The 20899-nt window shown below is 31.7% G+C and overlaps 1 protein-coding gene across 1 annotated transcript; it reads right to left on the bottom strand.

Moving 5' to 3' along the window:
• Positions 1-2120: 2120 nt before the first annotated feature.
• On the bottom strand, positions 2121-10302 carry LOC121129491 (salivary peroxidase/catechol oxidase). The gene is made up of 10 exons (XM_040725216.2): positions 10147-10302; positions 9085-9321; positions 8382-8534; positions 8136-8321; positions 5489-5791; positions 5237-5433; positions 4782-5184; positions 4486-4719; positions 2513-2649; positions 2121-2447 (listed from the first exon to the last, which is right to left on the bottom strand). The coding sequence occupies exons 1-10, from the start codon at positions 10205-10207 to the stop codon at positions 2223-2225; spliced, it is 2136 nt and encodes a 711-aa protein (XP_040581150.1). The 5' UTR covers positions 10208-10302; the 3' UTR covers positions 2121-2222.
• Positions 10303-20899: the final 10597 nt, after the last annotated feature.

Below are 20899 nucleotides of genomic sequence, written 5' to 3'. Positions count from 1 at the left end.
TTAAATTACTTAATTATTATTTTTGTAGCTATATTTTACCCATTCTCTAAGCCCGAAACATTCCTTAAGTTCTAAAATTGCTATCAAATATATTTAAACCTAATAATTTCTGATTCATTGTATTAAAATTTTGTTTTTAAAGATATTTAATCAATCTTACCTACTTCATCACATTCAAACATTTTTTTAATTTTAAATATATTAATTATCAAGGAATAAATATTTATTATAAAATTTGAGGCCAAATTTATGAGATATTTATTTACAGGGAGTGTGGATTTTATTTTTAAAAAATCATTAAAGTTGATTTTTAAATATTAAGGAAACGGCGTAAGTATTTAAACAAGAAATAAAGACTTTAATAGAGACAAAGAAGAATATTAAAATCTCAAAAGCCTTAAATTCAGTAGGACATATTCTATAAAGAAATCTACCTTGGATCGATTCGAAATCATTGGAATTTAGATTGTGTTTAGTCACTCATACAATGGGATCTTGTCTAGTATTTACGATCCAATTGTACAAAAGTTGTGATAAGTTTTCATCGAAAAATAGAAACTTTGATAAATATCGTAAGAATTTGATTTTGATTATCTTTCTTAATTAGACATAAACATGTTTTTTATTCGCAAATTACCATTGCATTGGCCTTTGTATTAAATGGCCGTAACATGTAACATAGAAAAGTTTTTGTTTTTGTCAACCTTTAAATTTGTATGTAAAATCAAATTAAACAACCATACATAATATTGAATTTCTACCGTGGTACATGTTATATATCAAATTAAGTTTAATTAATAAAAACTATCGCTTTTACTAATTTAAATTACTATCTTCGGGTAATTAATTTGTATTAATATTATAAAAAACTCTAAATTAAAATTAAAACATTATTTAAAAAGGCTATAAAAATCTCAAAAAGGCTTTCAAGGAAATGTATTTTATATGAAAAAAAGATAATCGTCCCAAATTTGTATTGAATTTGTCATTAATATTTGGGAAAATTGAAGTTGTCCCTTTTAAAATGATCATCGCAGCTACGTCTATAGATATACTATTTGGGACTATTAATTCATTGAAATGAAAGAGGAATGATAGAGTTGTAAGATGAGAGCCTAACCCATGAGACTGATGTCTTTCACTCTAGTGTGCGGAAATATGAATTCCTAATGACCCGAAACACGGAGTAGAGGAGGAAGATGGATAGAGACTTTAAATATATTTCTTTATAATAGAAGTAGATAACTGACACGCTTTCTAGACCCACCTTCGTAGAGGTATTGAGTAAAATCAAATTCTGTAGAAGTCCCCCTTTTTATATGCCCCAGCCTCATTGCCCCGAGCGAAGGTTTTTGGAGCAAATGATTTTTTGAATCTAATGATGAGATTTGAGTAGTAATGAAGTTATGAACACTCGAGTTTTGAAAATATTTTTTTAACAATCGAGCATTTTTACAAGGAGTCAAATGTGTCCAAACATTTTAAAGGAATATTGGAGCATTATTAATTATCCAATATTTGGGATGCATCACTAATTATTACTTTGCAAAAAGTAACTATTTGTTAGCTGTAAATAGATCAACGAACGTAGTGGAGAAAAGGGTCAACGAGGGTCACTTTTCATCAGTTGTTTTCGATGCGCCACTTTCTTTTAATGCTTTAAGTTATACTTGTACCATTAACACGTGTACGACTGATGCTTGACTTCCACCGCGCTTTTCAATAATGACGTCATAGTGGTTTCGTGTTTTGTCAAAATCTGTTTTTCTTGCCCAGCAGTTGCTACGATACATCAAATTGAAAATTCTAGCAATACTGACGTCATAGAATATGATTGGTTGCGTGTTTATCAAAATCTGTGTTTCGATACGATACATCAAATTGAAAATTTTAACAAGCCCAATGACATGATGGTCCCCCCTTGTTAACCTTGGCTATACCTAGTTATTTCTTTACGCACATCCCATCTTTAAAAAGATAGTAATCTAATGCACATCAGATTACTATTTCCAAAAAAATCGGTAAGTTAAAAACTCCATAGGATTTACATCACTACTTATAACTTATAAGTTACGCCTCTGACATCAATCATATATATTTTTAGAATTAGAGAACAATAAGAGTTTTAAAATATCAATTTATTTGTGAATGGATGTTCTAGTATTTCAAGACTTACAAGACATTATTATATAAATATTGGCTGAGAAAAACATGGAACACCTTTAATTGTTGATTTCGAAATAAATGTCAACATTGGCGGTCTTTAAATGTTCAAGTCTAAAATGATGAGCTATGAGCTCAAAGTCTAGTTTTGGCCTAGACCCATCGTTACAACTCAGCTCTGGATTATTTTCTCCTTCATTTTTAAATACCTGAGGTTTGAGTTTTTCCAATCCAATTGAATTCTCACATAAAATATCACTAAATCTTCGTTTCATAATCATATTCTATAACAAGATAAAATTATAATTCTAAGTTTAGCTTATTGATTTTTTATTTTATAAGGGGTTACTTGGATGTCTATATGAAGTCCTCTTGAATTTGTTTCCTCATTTTCGTAGTGAGTGAAGAAAAAACGATCTCCATTCTTGAGTCTTTTGAATTGCTCACAAATGAGGCAGTGAAATGTTTCACCCAAACGTTTTCCACCTTCAAAAAAATAATTATCATAATGGATTAATCTTGATGCATTTACAACATTGTGTAAGTACACATTCTTTTTAATTAAATTAACAGTTACATTATATCAATTTTAAGCAAAATATATATTAGGTTGTTCCGAAATGATTCAGACTGCCCCAGTAAGAAAAAAAATTGCATTCAAAAGTTTAAAAAAAGTACTCAATCATGTCACATAGTCTCCTTTGACAAAGATAACGTCTTAGCAATGGTTATCCAACTCCCAAAACTGCCTGGAGAGCTCCTCTTCGTTCACTAACGTCATCATCCGCTGAACGCCGTGTGTGAGGTCTTCATGGCTATCAAAATCGCAATCCCGGAGTAGATATTTCCGCTTACGGAAGAGATATTGTCCGAGATTGAGATCCGGGCTGTAGGGGCTCAGTTTGATCGTTTCTATCTTTCTTTGCGTTAAGAACTAACTGGTTTTGTTGGCTATGTAGGGATGTGCCATGTCCCATATGAGCAGAAGTTCCTTCTGGTGAGTTTTGTTCTTTTTTAGGCTAGAACACCACTTTCCTGTAGTAGGGAAAGCTCCGCTGAGACCTCTCGAATGCTTAATCGGGTTTTTTCTTTCCCAAGTCCTTGACTTGGGCGTCCTGGGACGTCCTAATGCGACACTTTTCTCGAGCTTAAAAGTGTCATTCCGGATCTCACCAACCCACTGAAAGATAGTTGCACGACTAGGACATCAGGATAAACGATAGTGAGGTTGGTATGGATCTCACTGTTTTCCCCAGTTTGTAACATATCAAAAATTACGAGCGAAAATTGTGAGTGTCCATGTTCAGCAACGAATGGAGCAACATGTGCCAATATGTTATGTAGGGATTAGCTAATTAGTCTCTGAATAACTATGTAATGTTTTTCTTCTATAAAATTCATGAGAAAATCGATGCTGGTGTAATTTTGTAGCTAACTCTTCTCCTTTCCCTTCAAACAAACCTGTCTTAATCATTTCGGACCAGGCTAATATTTAAACAACCATGAGTTTTTAACTTTAAAAGCTCGTGTTGTTAAATTTTGAAACTATCATAAGTAGGGTACTTGTATCCGTAGAAGGTGGAAGGGCTTCTCACTTTTTTGGAAAACCAGACAAGATTCGGGGAATCAAATTGCTTTTACATGCTCATTACTAGAGGAAAATAAGATCATGGGAAAACGTATATAGGACAAGAAAATACAGTCTACACTTTAGTGTTATTCAGATAATCCGTGATTAGGTTTGATTTTTCCTTAGTCCTACTTTTTTCTTTGTAAATATAAAATATAAATGCTGCAACCCAAAGATTTATTTTACACCAGGTAATACTTGAATAATTCGAATTCAAGTATTTAGCATTTTTGTCTTAGAATAGAAGATATCTTTCGCTGCAACCTTGTGGTCATTAATGGGGATATGGTCTCAAAGCAGCACACAATAAAGACTTTAATTTTTAATTTGATCTTCAATTTTAATTAATAATTTTTACTTTCAGTATAATAAGAGATTTTCTTTGCCAACAAATGCTAATTGATTATGCTAAAGGACATAGACCAATGGTTCTTAACTGGGATTTTTTAAAGATTGGGGGTGGAAGTAAAAAAGTTAAGGACCATTGGCATATACAAATGCAGGAATTTAGAAACAAACTTCATTATTTTGAAAAGCAAAAATTTCAAGTTTTAAGATCATAACAGCAAATATAGTCCTTCCAAATTGTTATCCCAACAAAAATTCCAAAATTACGACAATTACGTTACAGTACGTGAAAACTCAACGTTATACATTTTATCCTATTATCTCATCATTCTTTTAAATTGTACCTGATTTTTTCTCGCTTAACCCAGCTGTGAATAGATCAAAATCATCCACATTCTCATAAATAGATTGCAATTTTTCCCAAGTTTGTTCATCGAATTGTGGAGGAATTTCTGTAGAGCCAAAGTAGCTATTATCCACTCTAGGAAGTCCACATTTATCTCTTATAGTATTATAGTCAGGAATGCCATGATCTCTTCCCCTTTGAATATTCAGTGATGCTAAGTCAGAGCCTAATCCTTTATAATACGAGAACAAAATAAACGTTTAGTACAATTGATCTTTGATATTAAGATCATACCTTTCCAATTCGCAGTTTTATTAAGCTTTTCCTTGTTTAGATAAAGCTTCTTGGTAAGTTCTTTTGAAATGAACCTGTCAGAGTTTTGACATGATTGGTGTGCTGCCCCAACCAACTCCTTCTCTATTCCATGTCCATCAAAACTAGTTGCAAATTGAGCATCTCCAAAAAAACTTCCAAGTCTCCATGGTTGATCAACACCTTCAAAAACACTTTGAACCAAAGAATGACCAAATCGAAAAGATGCCGTCGTGAATTCATTCATAATAGAGGCATCCACTTCTGGATCATATTTGGAATTGGGTTGAAGCTCAATACCAGGACAATTGTTCGAAAGAAGTATTGTGAGGTACTCAGAGTATAAAACGGTCGTGAACTCAGCAATAACTATTTTTCTTACCTCCTGTTTATTATTCGATATTAAATGTGACTATAACAGAACTTTAATCTTTTACCTGAAATATGATTTCATCTTGCTCCCACTCATCAAGATGATGAATGTAATGTTTCAAAAGAGGTCCCAGTGCATTGGCAATACGATTGTGCTCTCTAAACCAAATCACATGCATCGCCAGAATTGTTGAATGTGCTTGACACCTTCCATCTCCTGCTACAAAATCATCTTTTTCTTGCGATTTATACAAACTTTGCCCTGAATAATAGGCAAATAATATTGGAAACATCTCAAAGTCAAATTAATAACACACCTAAATCACTTCTTGTGGGTAGGAAATGAGGTAAAAATGAATTTTCTTTGAGAGTTCCATCAGATACACCATTACGTAGTTCCTTATTCACTTCTCGGTTCGAGCCATAGATTGTAGAACAATCCAAATATGAAGTAACACTATTGATTTGCTCTCTCCACTCTGAGAATTGACAATGTGAGTCGGAACGAGTAAAATCCATGCAAGTACGGTTGAACTCCCCATCAAAGTATTCATCACCACGAAGATCTATATTGAAACAACGAGGGTCCGTGGATATCTTTGGATCACAGCAATCCAAGTCTATAAAAAATGAATATATATTTAGGAAAAATATGGATGTCTTAAGATATAGCAACACATTTTTTAAATTTCATTAATTTTTACTTTTATACAGGTGCGCGCGTTTAAAACTGAACACTCCTTTAAATTTTAGGCGTTTTTCACTGTCTACAGGCTTGAGGGCTTGACGAGGGATTCTTTGGTAGACCTTAAGGCCAAGATCTTTCTTAACTAGCCGGTCCATAGTCCTTCTGATGACGGTGACCTTGCCTCTCTTGTCCTCGAGAGATTTTTCACGGCAGCAACCATTTCGTCCGACCTTCGAGGCCTTGACTTAGATCTTGTGGTCGCATGAGGAGTCCCTTTTGCTACCACGCAGCAAACAGTAGTGCGGCTGCAGTGCAGAACCTTGGCTATTTCAGTGGGAGTTTTTCCCCGCGCGGAAAGTTCCAAAATTGCGACTCGACGTCTCTCCATATTATCTGCTGCTGTTTCACTGTTGCTATTTAGATTTTGCGGGAGTTTTGTCTATAACAAATCAAGACCCTTGCCTCGAAGTATAAACCGGTTTCAACTCAATAAAATCACGAATATGTGCATGGCGTAAAATTTAAAGGAGTGTTCTTTTTTAGATACGCACACCTGTATTGGATATGTAATTATACCCTAATTATAAGGAATCTAATACTGATAAAAAAGATAAATGGCCAAAAAACAACAACTTTACAGCTCAGTTTATAGAATTTTGAGCTGAAATAAGGACATAAGAAGCATTAGGGGAGATTAAAGCATTTAGGGTAGATCGGGACAGTTGGCGCACTTTTCACTTTTTGGCATAACACCCCCTTTTGACCACTTCTGTGCGTGCGAGCGTTAGGGTATTCCATAATGCTTTATAATAGCACCTGTACATTAGGGTGTCCCGTTAATGTATTTTTTTAGCCATGCAAACACAAGAGGTATCATAATTTGCATAATTTTACACAAACTACGGAAATAGTTAAGAAAATATTGTGCATCATTTGAAGGGCTCTACCCTTCTTCAAAGTTTTTAAAAGTTTACGTCTTCACAGATTTAAACCGTGTTTCTAAAATAATACAAAAATGAATTTTGAGTGTTTTTTTATTATTAAAACAAGAGTGGGCTCTCAGTGGACCCCAAAAACCTCCTCTTATGGTCATTTTTTGGTGTGGCGTGACCTTGGACGTTGACCTTGACCTCTCAAAATGTAATAGCCTCTTACTGTCACCATATATATCGTCAGAGGCAGGATGAAAAGTCAATGAGAGAGAAAAAACATTTATATTTCACTAAAGGATCGGATTTTGTCTCAAAAAATTTCCATAATGATTTAGGAAGTAAATTTTTTTAGGAAATGTGTCTAATAATAGAGGCTCCCCGATAGATACACCATCGACTTCAACGGCAAAACAAAATTATTTGCAGGTGCTTAACATTTGCAAAGGTATTTTATAGATACGGTTTATCGGCACGACCTGTTGCTGCTGTTGCATCTGCAGTTTTCACCGACTTTCGCTTAGTTTCTGTTGAAAATTCAAATCTGTTTCTTTATTGATAAAAAAAAAAGATTCAAAAAGCTGTATCTAAAGCTCACATAGAAGATTATGAAGGAGTTGTCATTAGAAGTATTTACTTTGATGGACAAAAAGACAAAACTCAGATAAATAAGGAAATAGGGGACCGTTACAATCGCAAAGAAGTTATAGAAGATCACATCTCAGTTTTATCAGAACCTGGAGCATTATATTTGAGACACACAACACCAAGTCGTGTTACAAGTAGGGTCATTTTTACTTGGATCACAAATTTATTAGAGGGGCAAGGTTGGAATTTAGATGGTATCATTTCCGTTGGATGTGACGGAACTGCAACTTAATACCGGTTGGAAAAGTGGCGTGATTTAATATCACAATGGTGCATTTGTATGCTTCATGCCAATGAGTTATCCCTTCGTTATTTATTTTTGAGTTTAGATGGTAGCACTTTGGGCGCTGAAGAATATTTGCTACCAATTGGAAAACGATTGGCTGGCTGTGAAAATGAAACTGTCGTCTTGCATTATTATTTGCATTAATGTGTTATACTAAATTGCAAAGAATATCCAAATTATTATATATATTTTTGTAAGTAATGTCAAAAATATTGTATCACATATGAATTGTATTTAAATCAAACATGTTTTATTATAAAAATATATAACTCTTCTCCCTAAATGATAGGTCGTAGATATGTTTGAAATGTACATTTCAAAGATATTGATGAGGAAAGCAATTTGGAATTAATTGGCCTTTTGAAATATATTTATCTTTATATATTATATGTAAATAACTGTTAATTTTTTACCTCCTTTTGTAGTTTTAGTCATGTCATGACTAACAAATTGGCCAAATTGCATATACAAATGTGTTAAGTCATCACTAGTTCTATTTTCATCCTCATGCATAGTAAAACTAATTTTTCTTGGACTTGGAAGCCTAGATTGATAGCCTTTTCCCTTCACGTACGTTGATCCTCTGGGGGAATTTTTCCCTAAAATAATTTTTTTTTATGAATTCCTTTTCACTCAATAAAATTTACTAAGAGCCATACCATCTCCATACTGGGGCTTTAAGAAGCGATCGTATTTCCAAAGGAAGGAGCCCCATGTCGGAGAAGAAAGATTGTTGCATAAACCATCAAGTGAACGATAAGTATTATTCTTTGAACATGTGACATTACGGATTGGACAAAAACTAAGAACTCCTTGAAGGAAATAATCAATACTTATAGTCAAATTAAATTAATTTTAATCGTGACCGGTAGTTTAATTCGGTCAAAATTCATTCCCTGTAAAATTCATCCCCTGAGATTTCAATCCCAATATGAAGAGGCATGTTTAGTGACTTCATAAGGTCTACATTACTACACTACTTAATATTTTTATGTAGGACTGTAGAGGGAGGCATGTGCAGGGGGCACTGGAGATGAGTGGTGACTAGTGATGGATGTGAGAAGTAAATCCAGGTATTTCTCTTGTTCTTCTATTTCCCAAGGTATAAACACCATAAATCATATATATCCGTCTCCCATCCATGACTAGTCATCGATGACTCATCAATCATCTCCAGTACCGACTACCAAATGTCAAGCCCTCCCTCTACACCCCTACGGAAAAAAAAACACTAAGTAGGTAAGAAACATAAGCCGTATGACGTCACTAAATATCCCTCTTTAAAGTGAGAATGAAATTTCCGGGGATGAATTTTACAGGGAATGAACTTACTAGTAATGAAATTTTGATATAGTTAAATACCCTTTTGGTTCAAAAATGAGGATAGTCTTCCGTAGAGGCAAAGAGCGTCTATATTTTTGTCATGGGGGTCGAACAATCGTCGAATTTCTTTTGGCTTTGCATCCAAAATTGTAAACATATTTTCAGTTTTGACCATTTCAATCAGTTCTTCCAAACCGGGCTTGGAGAGTTTTGGAAATGATCCAAATTTATAGCTCATATATTTGTAAAATATTGAATTTGGATTAAAATTGTGTCCTTAAAAAAATGATCAATCAAACATAATAGCTGTGTCCATTAAGAAGAATATGACATTTGTTTAATTATATGTATTTTAAAATGTGTTTATGTATACAATGAAACAGCTTTTTGGAAAAAGGGCAAAGAACGATACGATATTTAATATGTTAAAAAGACTAAATTTATGACTAAAACCTCTAAGTGATATAAAAGAATCATATTGCATAAAATTTACGCTAGATGTAGTCATTTCTTGTAACACTTACCTTTGTCCATAAAAGTCACAATATATTTTGTTTTAAATTTGATAAAAGAAATCACAATAATATAAAATGTCATTTGTAACTCTAAACAGGCCCGCTTTTAGATGGGCAGGTAATTGCTTCAAGTCTGCTTTTGACTTGATATTCATATATTTTAATATATAAACTAAGATTATTTTTTTGTTTATAAAAATAGAAAAAGGATTGCACTTTTTTGGTTTTTTAAAGGAAACTGTAAAAATAGATTGAGATATTATTTAAAAAGAACCACCTTTAGATGAAATATGGACACTATTTATGAAAAAAGGCAATAAGAAATTTTGGGTTGAGTTAAAAAAATATATATTCTAAAAATTAAACATTATTTTCTAAAAAAAAACTTATTTGAAAAAAGAAAAGGCCCCGAATTTTATTTTCTAAAAAAGAGAAAATATTTGTAAAAAAATCAAATTTAAAAAAATCCTAATATTTATCTTTGCCCCTGCTCCTGCATATGCTTAAACTGGCTCTACCTCTTAGCATTACTCTTAAGATACTTATAATATAATTGACTTGAAGATGATATAAGGTCTATACGAACCATTGCATTGTCCAAGAAGGATCCATGATAAAATCCATAGCTTGTTACTCATTAAGAACATAATTAGAATGACCTTTATTCACAGTTCTTTATAAAGAAGGTCTAAAGCAACACTAAATAAATTCTTTTATCATTTATTCAATCCATTAACAGATATTTTCATTAAACGAAGAGAATAAAAGATTAAATTTTAAATTATTTTAAAGAAATTAGTGATAATTAATGTTTTGGATTATTTAATCGTTATCTTCATAGTATAACAATCATTATAAAAAACGATTCTAAGAAAATATACTAAAAAGTATTTTATAATGGAAATACTTTTTCTACTCAAGCATATTTCTAGCTTTCGATATTCAGTTTAATGAGTTCTAAATACACATTTACTACCTATTAATACTCCAATTATTGATGTTATATATAATATCCTGTTAATATTTCTTGGCGAAGTTCAAGGGTCGTGACTATGACTTTTCTTCACAAAACTTTTGAATATTTTGACAATTTTTAATAAAGTGTTAAAAAAAAATGTTGACATATTCTTTACAAATGTTTGTAATGACAACATTAAATTATAATTATGGTCAAAAAATATACAAAAATAAATTATTTATAACTAGCAGTAGTGCCCGGCTGGGAGTTATTTGGCGTCGACAAACATAGAAACTTATATAGAAGATAACTCCCAAAAAAAAAATTAAGTGTTACTCATAATTTTTCATGAACAGACTCACCTGTAGTTTATCAATACTTAGATGTTATCCCTTCAATATTGAAAGAATAATTATAGTAGCTTGAGAAAATGAAAAAAAAATGTTCATGTTGCCAAAAACAACAAAGCTTGCACGCTAAGAAATGCTTAGGATTTACAATCCTAAGTATATATACTCTCCTTTTCTGTTTTAATATGACGTGCTAAGAAGTGAAAAACTATCAAGAATAATTCATAAATTATTTTAATGTAAGTAGTAACTATAAGTGTCTTGAAGAGTTGTACATTACTATCCAACTTGCAACAAGTCTTGCTACGTATATTATGTGTGAATTTGAGCAAACGTAAACAACGAATAAAGTATGTTTGATTAAAAAAAATAACCTATTAATTAATTTCAATTATATATAAACAATAGATATTAAACAGATACACAGCACATTATGAATGAATGTAGAAACCTGCAAGCTTAGTCAATATAATAGATTGGGGAAAATGTAATTTCGAATTTTTCACTTTATTTCAATGATTTATAAGAAGTGTTACAATCATCCAATTAATCCAAGTTTTTTTTTGTCTCTCGGTCATCCTGGATCTCTCCTACTATAAATAAGATTGTGTCGCTCCCTCGTCAAGACGCAACATTGTCGACGAGGATGGGATCAGGATCATGTGACCTCCCTGCTGTGGGATCGTCGGCGAAGCTAGCCCTGTTGGAGTTGGGTAGCCCTTTTTCGTCGACAGGGAGAATGCTCGTTCGTCTGCGGAAGGCGGAGCAATATGGACTGTGCCTCTGTTTGGGCCTCGTGGAGGAAGGAAGAGAACCTTGGTCACTTTCAAGAAGTGAAGTGTGCGTCCGTGTCAGGGACCACATAATTAAAAGTGGATTTAGTCCTACGCAATTTTGGTTCTCTACTGTTCCTACTCTCCCGTTCACATCATTGGTTAATGGATGTGGAACGGTCTCTCCTCTGGATCATCCCGAGTTGGATGAGGGTACATCGAGGAAGATGTCTCCCAGGGACGAGCAGTGTGCTCGTGTCTCTGAAACTTCGTTAAGGGTGAAGGTTATGTCTCCCAGGGACGAGCAGGGGGCTCGGCTCCTTAAAACCTCAATAAGGGTGAACGGTATGTCTCCCAGGGACGAGCAGGGTGCTCGGGTCCTTAAAAACTCTATGAGGAGTATTGTCCTGCTTTTTCCGGTGCGCGTGCTGAGAGCACGGCACGTCTATGGAGATAAAATTTTTATGTACAAGGCCCAAGAACGTTCTGTTCGATATCTTTTTCCAATGAGAATCTAACTTTATAATTCCCTTCTCGTAGAAGACCCTTTACCTATTCGCCAATGCTGGCTGCTACTGTTCGATCACCAACTTCAAACAGTCGAGTTGTTTACAGTAGAGTGCAGAATGGAGTGTCTGGGCATAGGGGAGCTGCTTATAGTAGATTATTCCCTGTTAATCCCATCGAACACACAGCAGCATCTTCTTGGTAGTCAATCATGGCTTGGTTACGTTTTAGACAGTTTTGTTGGCTTTCAACCACGATCTCTGTTGCTTGACATTGACGTAAGGGATCCATTTTTTATCACCATTCACAATATGCTTCAGTTATGACTCATTTTTCCCTTTCAGCTAGTAAAAATGGGTCAGTAAATATGAAATTAATTTTTTCCCCAACCTAATATTAGGTGCTTTTTGTAAATTTATATCTACATAAATGGGACAGAATTCTATTTTTGAAATTTTTCTATTGATGTAATTCTTCTTGAAATAAATATGTATACCTAATATATGAAATAGGTATGTTAAAATATAGGACATTTCAGTATCGATATATCAACTCCATAATAACTAAAAAAATACTTTAAAAAAAATCAAACATAAATTTAAAATTGCAGAATGACTAGTTGAAAAGTTTGAAGTTTATTCAAATTAAAAATTGAAAACACACTATGGAAAGGAATGTGGATTCAATTTGATACAAAAATAACTTAAGGAATAAAAAATGGATCTAGTTTATATTCAAACAAATAAATAATGTGATAATTATTATTTGTTTTGAAATACTTACTACAAAAAACATAGACTGCTCTGTGAATTTTAAGATAGATTAGATCTCAATTTCGTAAGGTCCCAAAAATCCCACTGCTGAAAAAACATTTTAGATTCAATTCTTTTTAATTTAATTGCATCTAAAACACTTCAAGACTTGTCAACTTGTTCTGTTGTTGTAAATGTTATTATGTGTAAATTTGAACTCAGTTGTAGGAGCGTTTTTAACAAATTACTACAAATGTAATTAAATCAATTTATTAATTACGATTATTAGAGCAGGTTTGTAAGCGTTCTGCTATTTTAACGTTCTGTTCATTTTTTTGTTCAGCGTTCAGCCATTATTTTTGTTCTGTTCAAATTTCCAATTATAAGGTAGTACCAGGCCTGTAGAGTATACATACATATCCTAGCGTGCTTGTAAATGAAGCTGTATAGTTTTTGAGGCATAAAAAAGTCAATCCAATTTATGAATGTAGAAAAAAGATAACGCTTTCATGTATTTCTGGAGCGCCATAAAGCTTTAAACCAAGTAGCGAAACGAGTACGAAAACAATAAACAGGTGAAAAATGTCTTGGTTGGAATTTACTTTTTTTATCCACCAGAGGTATAATATAGCTATTATATCAATAATAACAACTCTAGTTATAAACTAGCATGTATTCGTGTATTAATAAAAATAGCTAGATTTGGGTCAGAATGGTAGAAAATAGAATATTGAATATATTCCAATTCCAGTATTAATAAATAACTATTAACAATATTTTAGTTATTTTATTAATAAATTATGTGAGGGGATAAGATGAATGTATGGAAGTCTTCCAAGAATGGTCGACTTTGACATCTCTGCATCTTGTCCTTCAAGGGAGCAGATGAGCTTTTGGATCATATCAAGAGTAATTTTTGAGAATAACTCTGCTAGTCAATTGACCCTCTCCTTGCTCGAACCTCCCATCCGAAAAAAATACCAAACCCAGACGTTTAAGCATCCGTATTTATTTCAAAATATGGATATATGTAATTCCCTGAGGATGAAGAGCACGAGTCTCTTAAATTTGACTATAATTTTAAGTAACTCAGACTCTAAGATGACAATCTGATTGATGATTCATAAGGGGCATGAAAATCCCCTTTATTAAGATCAACTTATAAAGCACACTTTGTCAACAACATAAGTAAACTTTCTATTGTATGGCTTGGTAACCAAGACACATGAGTTTAGCTAGCTTGCTTTGCAGCAGAGACCCATAATAACAGATCATCATGATAGATGCTGTCACTTATAGGAATTTCCGATTTAATTAAATTAACAACCGGTCTCCTAATTTTTTTTAATAATAGTAATAATTTATTAATACAATTAACTAAATATATATAACTTTATATAGACTAGAATATGATATAGGATATTGTTAAACAAAAAAATACGTGTTACCGTCCTCAGTATAAATAAATGAATGAATTCATAGGAAAAGCGACATATCGCGATTTTTTTTGAAAAATACTGACTATACGATTTTCTCAGGGTTATGTTTTGCTACTTGGTTTAAAGTTTTAGGGCCCCAAAGCTTTTTTTGTCTGAAATGTCTATGGGAATCATAAAAAAAATTAATCAAACTAAAGTTTAAAATACTAATAGCCGACTAAAAATGACAGTATTTTATTTTCTCAGAAGTGCAATAGCTATGTCCGCGATGACTCATCACGGTGTTATTTAACTAACACAAAATACACTATGTGTTTTGTTGTCAGCTGTCGATTTTTCTCTCTTGATACGTCATGGTTATTTGATAATTTATTCTTTTTGATAAATAAACAAAGTAATGTGTTATTCCATACATATACTCTGTTTCCAAAAGAACAGGAATACAATTTCTTGTTGATCCCTCGTCGTTTATATAATACATATATTGGCCATTTTATTATTTCCAGTGATGGCCAAGTTAACTTATCTTTTTAACTAGTTAAGTTAAAGTTAATTATTATTATATTTTTTTATAACTAGTTGAATTATAGTTAATTTCAATTTCTATGAAAATTACCTAGTTAAGTTTAAGTTTATTAACTTTAGAGTAGTTTAAGTTAAATTAACTTACCCAACCTTGGTTAAGATAAAATTAATTTCGATATTAAAAAATAACTATTTATGTTAGTCCCTTGAGAGATTTATCAAGGCTTTTTAATAAAGATTATTCTGTCGGTCTCTCTGGTTGAAATTTTCTCCACTTCCAATTGAACGATCAAGAAAAAAATACAGATTCAAGTTACTACTAAAGGGGAAGTCAAAGAGAGCTAAAATTTTAGATTTTTCAGCTTCTATCTAATTTTAAATTATATGTAAAATTATACAAATATCGGAGATAATATAAAAATTACATTTTCTACGACACTGACAAAATATCCTTTTAATAGATTTGATGTGGAATGACCCAGTTTAAAAGTTTAATAAAACAGATAGTGTCTATACAGTGTTTAACTAGATCAATAACGGTTACGTTTAGTTAAAATTAAGATGCTACATTTAAAAAAATTAACAAGTTCATTTAAAAGTTAATTTTGATAAATTAAAAATTAACTAGTTAAGTTGAAGTTAAAATAACGCTGTTTAAATAATTAACTAGTTAATAATTAAAGTAGCCAAAATTCACAACCACATTTATAGAATTAGGAAATTAATAAATTATATTTTTAAGACAATCTTGGGCCAAATTAAGTCAAGTAGATAAAATGGAGTTTTTAAACTACAGTTAACACTCTCGGATATTTCAATTCATCCCATAAATTTGAATTCAATGCCTATAATTGACCGTAATATCTCTTTGAAATATTGCCTGTCATTTTATAAATATATATGAATGAACCTTTATATATATGATTCGTGTATTTTTCATAAAAATATACTTTTTTTTTTACTAAACCCAGACATATAGGCGACATTAAAAATACATTGTATTTTTGTTAACCTTGATTCCAGCCAACGTTAATAGAAATACTATTGACCTTGATTCCAGCCAATAACGTTAAACATAAATTCTAACTCAAATATCCACTCAATGTGAAGTACTTTAAATCCATACGAAAAATTACTGCCAAAAATAAAAAAACAAAGACCGTGAGAATTTGTTTCATTGAGTACAAAAGAAATTAAATCATTACTGCATAAAAAAAAGACATACATATATAATAATTATGTCCTTTTTAGAGTGTTTAATTTACATTTACATGAATATTAATATCAGGGGCGTCTGCAGGGGTGGATGGAGGCTTTAAGTCCCTTCCCAATTTCAAAAATTGCCCCTGAATTTGCACCCTGGTGTGGAAAACTACACCCCTTCCGAAATTACTATGACCTATTGGAACGGAACGCTAAAATCTCATTTTTTTGCCTTCATCGTTCAAAAAAATCCATTCCGGCCAGCGTTCAGTTCATTGAACGCACGTTCAATGAAACGCCGTTTAATTTTTTGTTCCGTTCACAAGCCTGTATTTGAGTGGACCATAATGATAAAAGTTCAGAATTTGGTACCACAGGATCTTCTTTATTTGTCATTTCATTCATCTAAACAAGAATTAACCTAATAACGTGCAAAAAATGTACACTTTTTATTTGAAAATCTATAAAAATATGGAAATAGTATATTTTTTCCTTTAAAATTATCAAATTGAATTAATATACAGGATATTTTCTAAATTTAAGTATTGTAGGTCATAAGTATATACTTAAACAATATTGCTCTAATTTGTCTCATGTAGTGAGCATATCAGTCTCAAATATGACACAAATAAATAAATATACTTTCTTGGTACTGCGTATACGAGGAACTATTTGGATTTTTTTCACCTTTTATTTTTACTTCATAATTCTTGTTTTTTGATACAAAGTGTCTATTATATTCTTATCGGATATACGTACTTATATTTTTCATTTATGCCTAAAAAGGAATCATAATATTATGCCAATTTATAACTTTGGACTACAAAAACTCATTATTAAACTCTTAAAAATATGGCCTTTTATTTATTATCTGACTAATTCTAGGGTTGATATCAATACTGGTATCAATCATTCACTATTGTGCCAAAATTCTTAAATCAATATTAATCCCTTATATACAACGTATATAATTATACACAACAAATCCTGAATCTCCGAGTCCTTGAATTATTTGTAGATCTATGGACAATTAACAAACATTGAAAAATGTGTTGTACAACAATCATATTCTTGGATTGGAAATTTTATTTTTTTACGAGTAAGTATTACTACTATTGTTCACATTAAAACATAATGTTAATTATGGATAGATATCTATAATTTTTGGTTAATGACCACTGAATTCATACTTTACAACACATAAAAACCATGTGCTTCCAAGGTTGATACTTCAGAACAAGGTTACTGCTCCCATAAACTTCAAAAGTCCTTTAAATTATGCAGGAAATGATTATAGGGTAGAAGTTTTTATTTTTATTTTAGTATTATGTGTCAATTAAGGATTTCATTTCCGTTTTGATGGAACATATATTTTATGAGTATTAATTAATTATTGAAATAATTAATATAATATCATTATTTATATTGAACACCCTAAGCACAGTTTTAACACAATAGTTATTTATCATAAGTCAATTTCATTGCTTGGAATGGAAAACTCATTCTCATACATATATATTATATATGTGTAAATATTATGTTGGTTTATGATTGAAAACGTTATCTCATGGTTGTAATATTCTGCATTTAAGTTATGAATTTTACTGAATTTCACATCGTTTGTATATTTCAACCTTTCCTCCCAAAAAACCAGATGAAATGCCCTAAATCATTTAGTATTTAGCCAATTATATCGAACTAAGGAAATAATATTCAATAATTGTTAAAACTAAATGAGAGCGTAACTCACCAAAGTTTCAGCCATTTTGAACGACCAGTTATTATGTAACAGTCGTTTGATTGAGTTGATGTGAGTTTTTTTTCTTAATTTTTATTTTTCAACATTGTCTCCTTGTGACTTTACACAATTTTTCTAAGGAAGTTACAGCCCAGACGGGTTATAAAGATAAGAGTATCGCAGGGGAAGTTTATAGAGTTACAAGCAGACTATGTTGAAAAATAAATTAAAAAATCCGATTTTTTTGACATAAACACTCACATCAATTCACTCAAACTACTGTTGCATAACAATGTACGTTCAAAATGGCTGAAACTTTTGTGAGTAACTGTCAACAGATGCTAGGTAGATGTGACTAGATTTTATTTACAAGTGCTGCCATCTTCACGTTGAGGTCAGAAACTTTTCAGACCACCCACGTATAAAAGATATTTTCACCCAGGATTTCGTTGTTTCCTTTTATTAGAACATTTCCATGATTCTAGATATCTTTTTGAGATCTCCCAGCTTCATTTAACCATTTATTGGAAACAATATTAACTATGGTAATTAATTAGTTAATTTTTTGCCCTACATTATGGCTTACGCTAATTTTTTGATTTCATATTGCAATATTGCCATTTAAAACCTTGAATTTTGGTTGAATAAAAAAAACATATTTATTATCCAAAATATGTAAAGAAATAGGAAAATCATTTTTTTCATTTCATTCTCTAAACTTTGAAACAGTTTCTAGTTTCATTCAAGAACAATCAAAAATAATACTAGTTTTGCAACTTTTTTTTATAATGAGTAACAACAGTAATATAATTTTTTTTTCTTCTCTTATTTGCAATTCCAACTAATATGATACCTATTATGAGTAAAGCACAAATTTGACTTATTTGTTTAACATTAAATATGTATATAATCACGGTTGCCATATGAAAACATTAGGAGTTGATGACTTTAGAGCGATTACATTTGACGTCATTACTGTTTATGTTTCGGGGCCCTAAACCACCAAGTTGTATAACAGTAAAAATCATTTTTTTCATTAGATTAGGGGAAATAGTGAACTAATGGATGTCAAAATGGGACCAACAAATAATAGGACTTGAACACTACTGTCTATCAAAATTTTACAAATTCCTTCTTTTGTGGGGACGGGGGACTCCAGCCACCCATCCCTCCCCTGTGGATGCCCCTGAGTTGAGTAGTTTGTAATGGAAAAACTACCAATTCAAAATTAGAAAAGGAAAAACAGTTGATGCGTGTGCTCTTTCTTATTTTTTGTTCAGTATTGAATAGATCATCGTGATGATACATCTCCCTCGGAAAGAAGAATTATCGTCTTTCTTTGCTGAAAATTGATTTAAAAATGCATAATAATAAAAAATATGAATTTAAATATAATTATAATATTTTCCCGCACCTATACTATTTTATGTGTAGATAATTCTTCTCCTTATAAGAGTAATTCACTTTCTCCCTCCAAAATCATAAAACAGGCAGCTGATATTCACAAAGGTATTAATTCAGTAGTATCAAGTGTCTTGTCTCCATCTTCTCCTTGTACTCTTTATTTCCTTCAATAAACCCAACTCTAATTATACGATTGAAACTACAATAGAATATATGAACTTAAGCTGATCACGTTCAACTGGCTCTGAGTAGTGTATTTACCCATTAGTTGTTTGTACTAAGGTAAATAGAAATACAAAATTATACCGTAATGCGTGTACGACTTTTATTTGACTTCTACCGCGCTTTTTAATAGTGACGTCATACAATATGATTGATTGCGTGTTTTGTCTTACCCAGAGCAGTCAGTACGATACGTCTAATTGAAAATTGTGGGAATAGTGACGTCATATAATATGTTTAGTTGTGTGTTTTGTCAAAAACTGTCTGTCTTGCTCAGCTTGTCGTAACTATACATCGAATTGAAAATTCTAGCAAGGCCGATTACATGATGCTCTAACCTAAAGGACTCTAGGGAATGAGCGAACAAACAAAAATCTAAAACAACAACAAACTTATTGTCTCCCTTCTGGGGTGTTAGCAAAATAATTTTATGGAACGCCAATCCTCGATTCCATTCCAACACTATTGTGGATATTATTTGTAGGAATTGTGGAAAGAAATATTTTTTAAAGAGAACTACCTCAAGACAACTAGAATTTTTAGCATTAAGACGGAACATAATTACTATTCACGATATCAATGAGAATAGTCCATTTTGTTAAGGAAAAATCAAATTCCCCTTAATGAGGTCGGCAAACAAGTAGTACATAAATTGCCTTCAAGACCATAAAAATAGACCTTATAGCAGCTGACAATTTTATGCCAATCAGCAAAGAGAAGGAAAAACATGCTCTTCTTATACTGATTGTCCCCTTTTCCCTTGAGTCCTTTAGTCTAACCTTGTATTTTTATTAACCTTAGTTTGTACCATAAACTAGCCCTCACCAATAATTTTCAAAATAGGAGATCTCAGAATTAGGTAGTCTTAAATTTTTACAAATGTCTGCAATAATCCAAATACATTATTCTATTGCAAGACACGAAAATAATTATGTGCTTTGATTTTATTTTCTACAACGACAAAAGATATTTTAGAAAATTAAAGCAACTAACATAATTCTGGATAAATGGTAGAAAAAATAAAGGGGTAATTTACAATCTAAAAGAAGAGATACCCATAATAGAAAAGTTTAAATTTGACGTTAAAAAAATAGTATGTATTGGGGAGGGTCATTTGACATACTCCTTTTCCAAGGGGCCATTCTTGACAATCACTGATATATTTATGTATTTATAAATTAATATTTTAATTATATAAAATAAATTTTGGAAGATAATCTTGATAAGAAATTCCAATTAAAAACTGGTAAAAATAAGGATTTCATACATCTGTTTGATTTTCATATATTTTTACTTTTTTTTAAATTGGGGCTCTAGGGGAAAATATTCAACAGGCGGCTACATACATTGAACAAACATACCAGAAGAAGAAGAAAAAGAGTTGAAAGGAGTAGAAAAGAAATCCATAGATTCATTAGAGAAAGTTTGAGAAAAAAAATCAAAACCCTTTGCAAATTGTTACATACAT

Source organism: Lepeophtheirus salmonis, chromosome 14, assembly GCF_016086655.4.
Source record: "Lepeophtheirus salmonis chromosome 14, UVic_Lsal_1.4, whole genome shotgun sequence".
Taxonomy (NCBI): domain Eukaryota; kingdom Metazoa; phylum Arthropoda; class Copepoda; order Siphonostomatoida; family Caligidae; genus Lepeophtheirus; species Lepeophtheirus salmonis.
The sequence above is the reverse complement of the archived record's forward strand: the minus strand, read 5'-3'. Positions and strand labels throughout refer to the sequence as shown.

Coding starts and splice junctions, on each gene's coding strand:
- LOC121129491 (XM_040725216.2), bottom strand. CDS start 10,207: ATGTTCTTAATGAGTAACAAGCTATGGATTTTATCATGGATCCTTCTT. Junction 9,322..10,146: donor CCTTCTTGGACAATGCAATG/GTTCGTATAGAC, acceptor CATTTTTTTAAG/GACACAATTTTAATCCAAAT. Junction 4,720..4,781: donor TAAAACTGCGAATTGGAAAG/GTATGATCTTAA, acceptor CGTATTATAAAG/GATTAGGCTCTGACTTAGCA.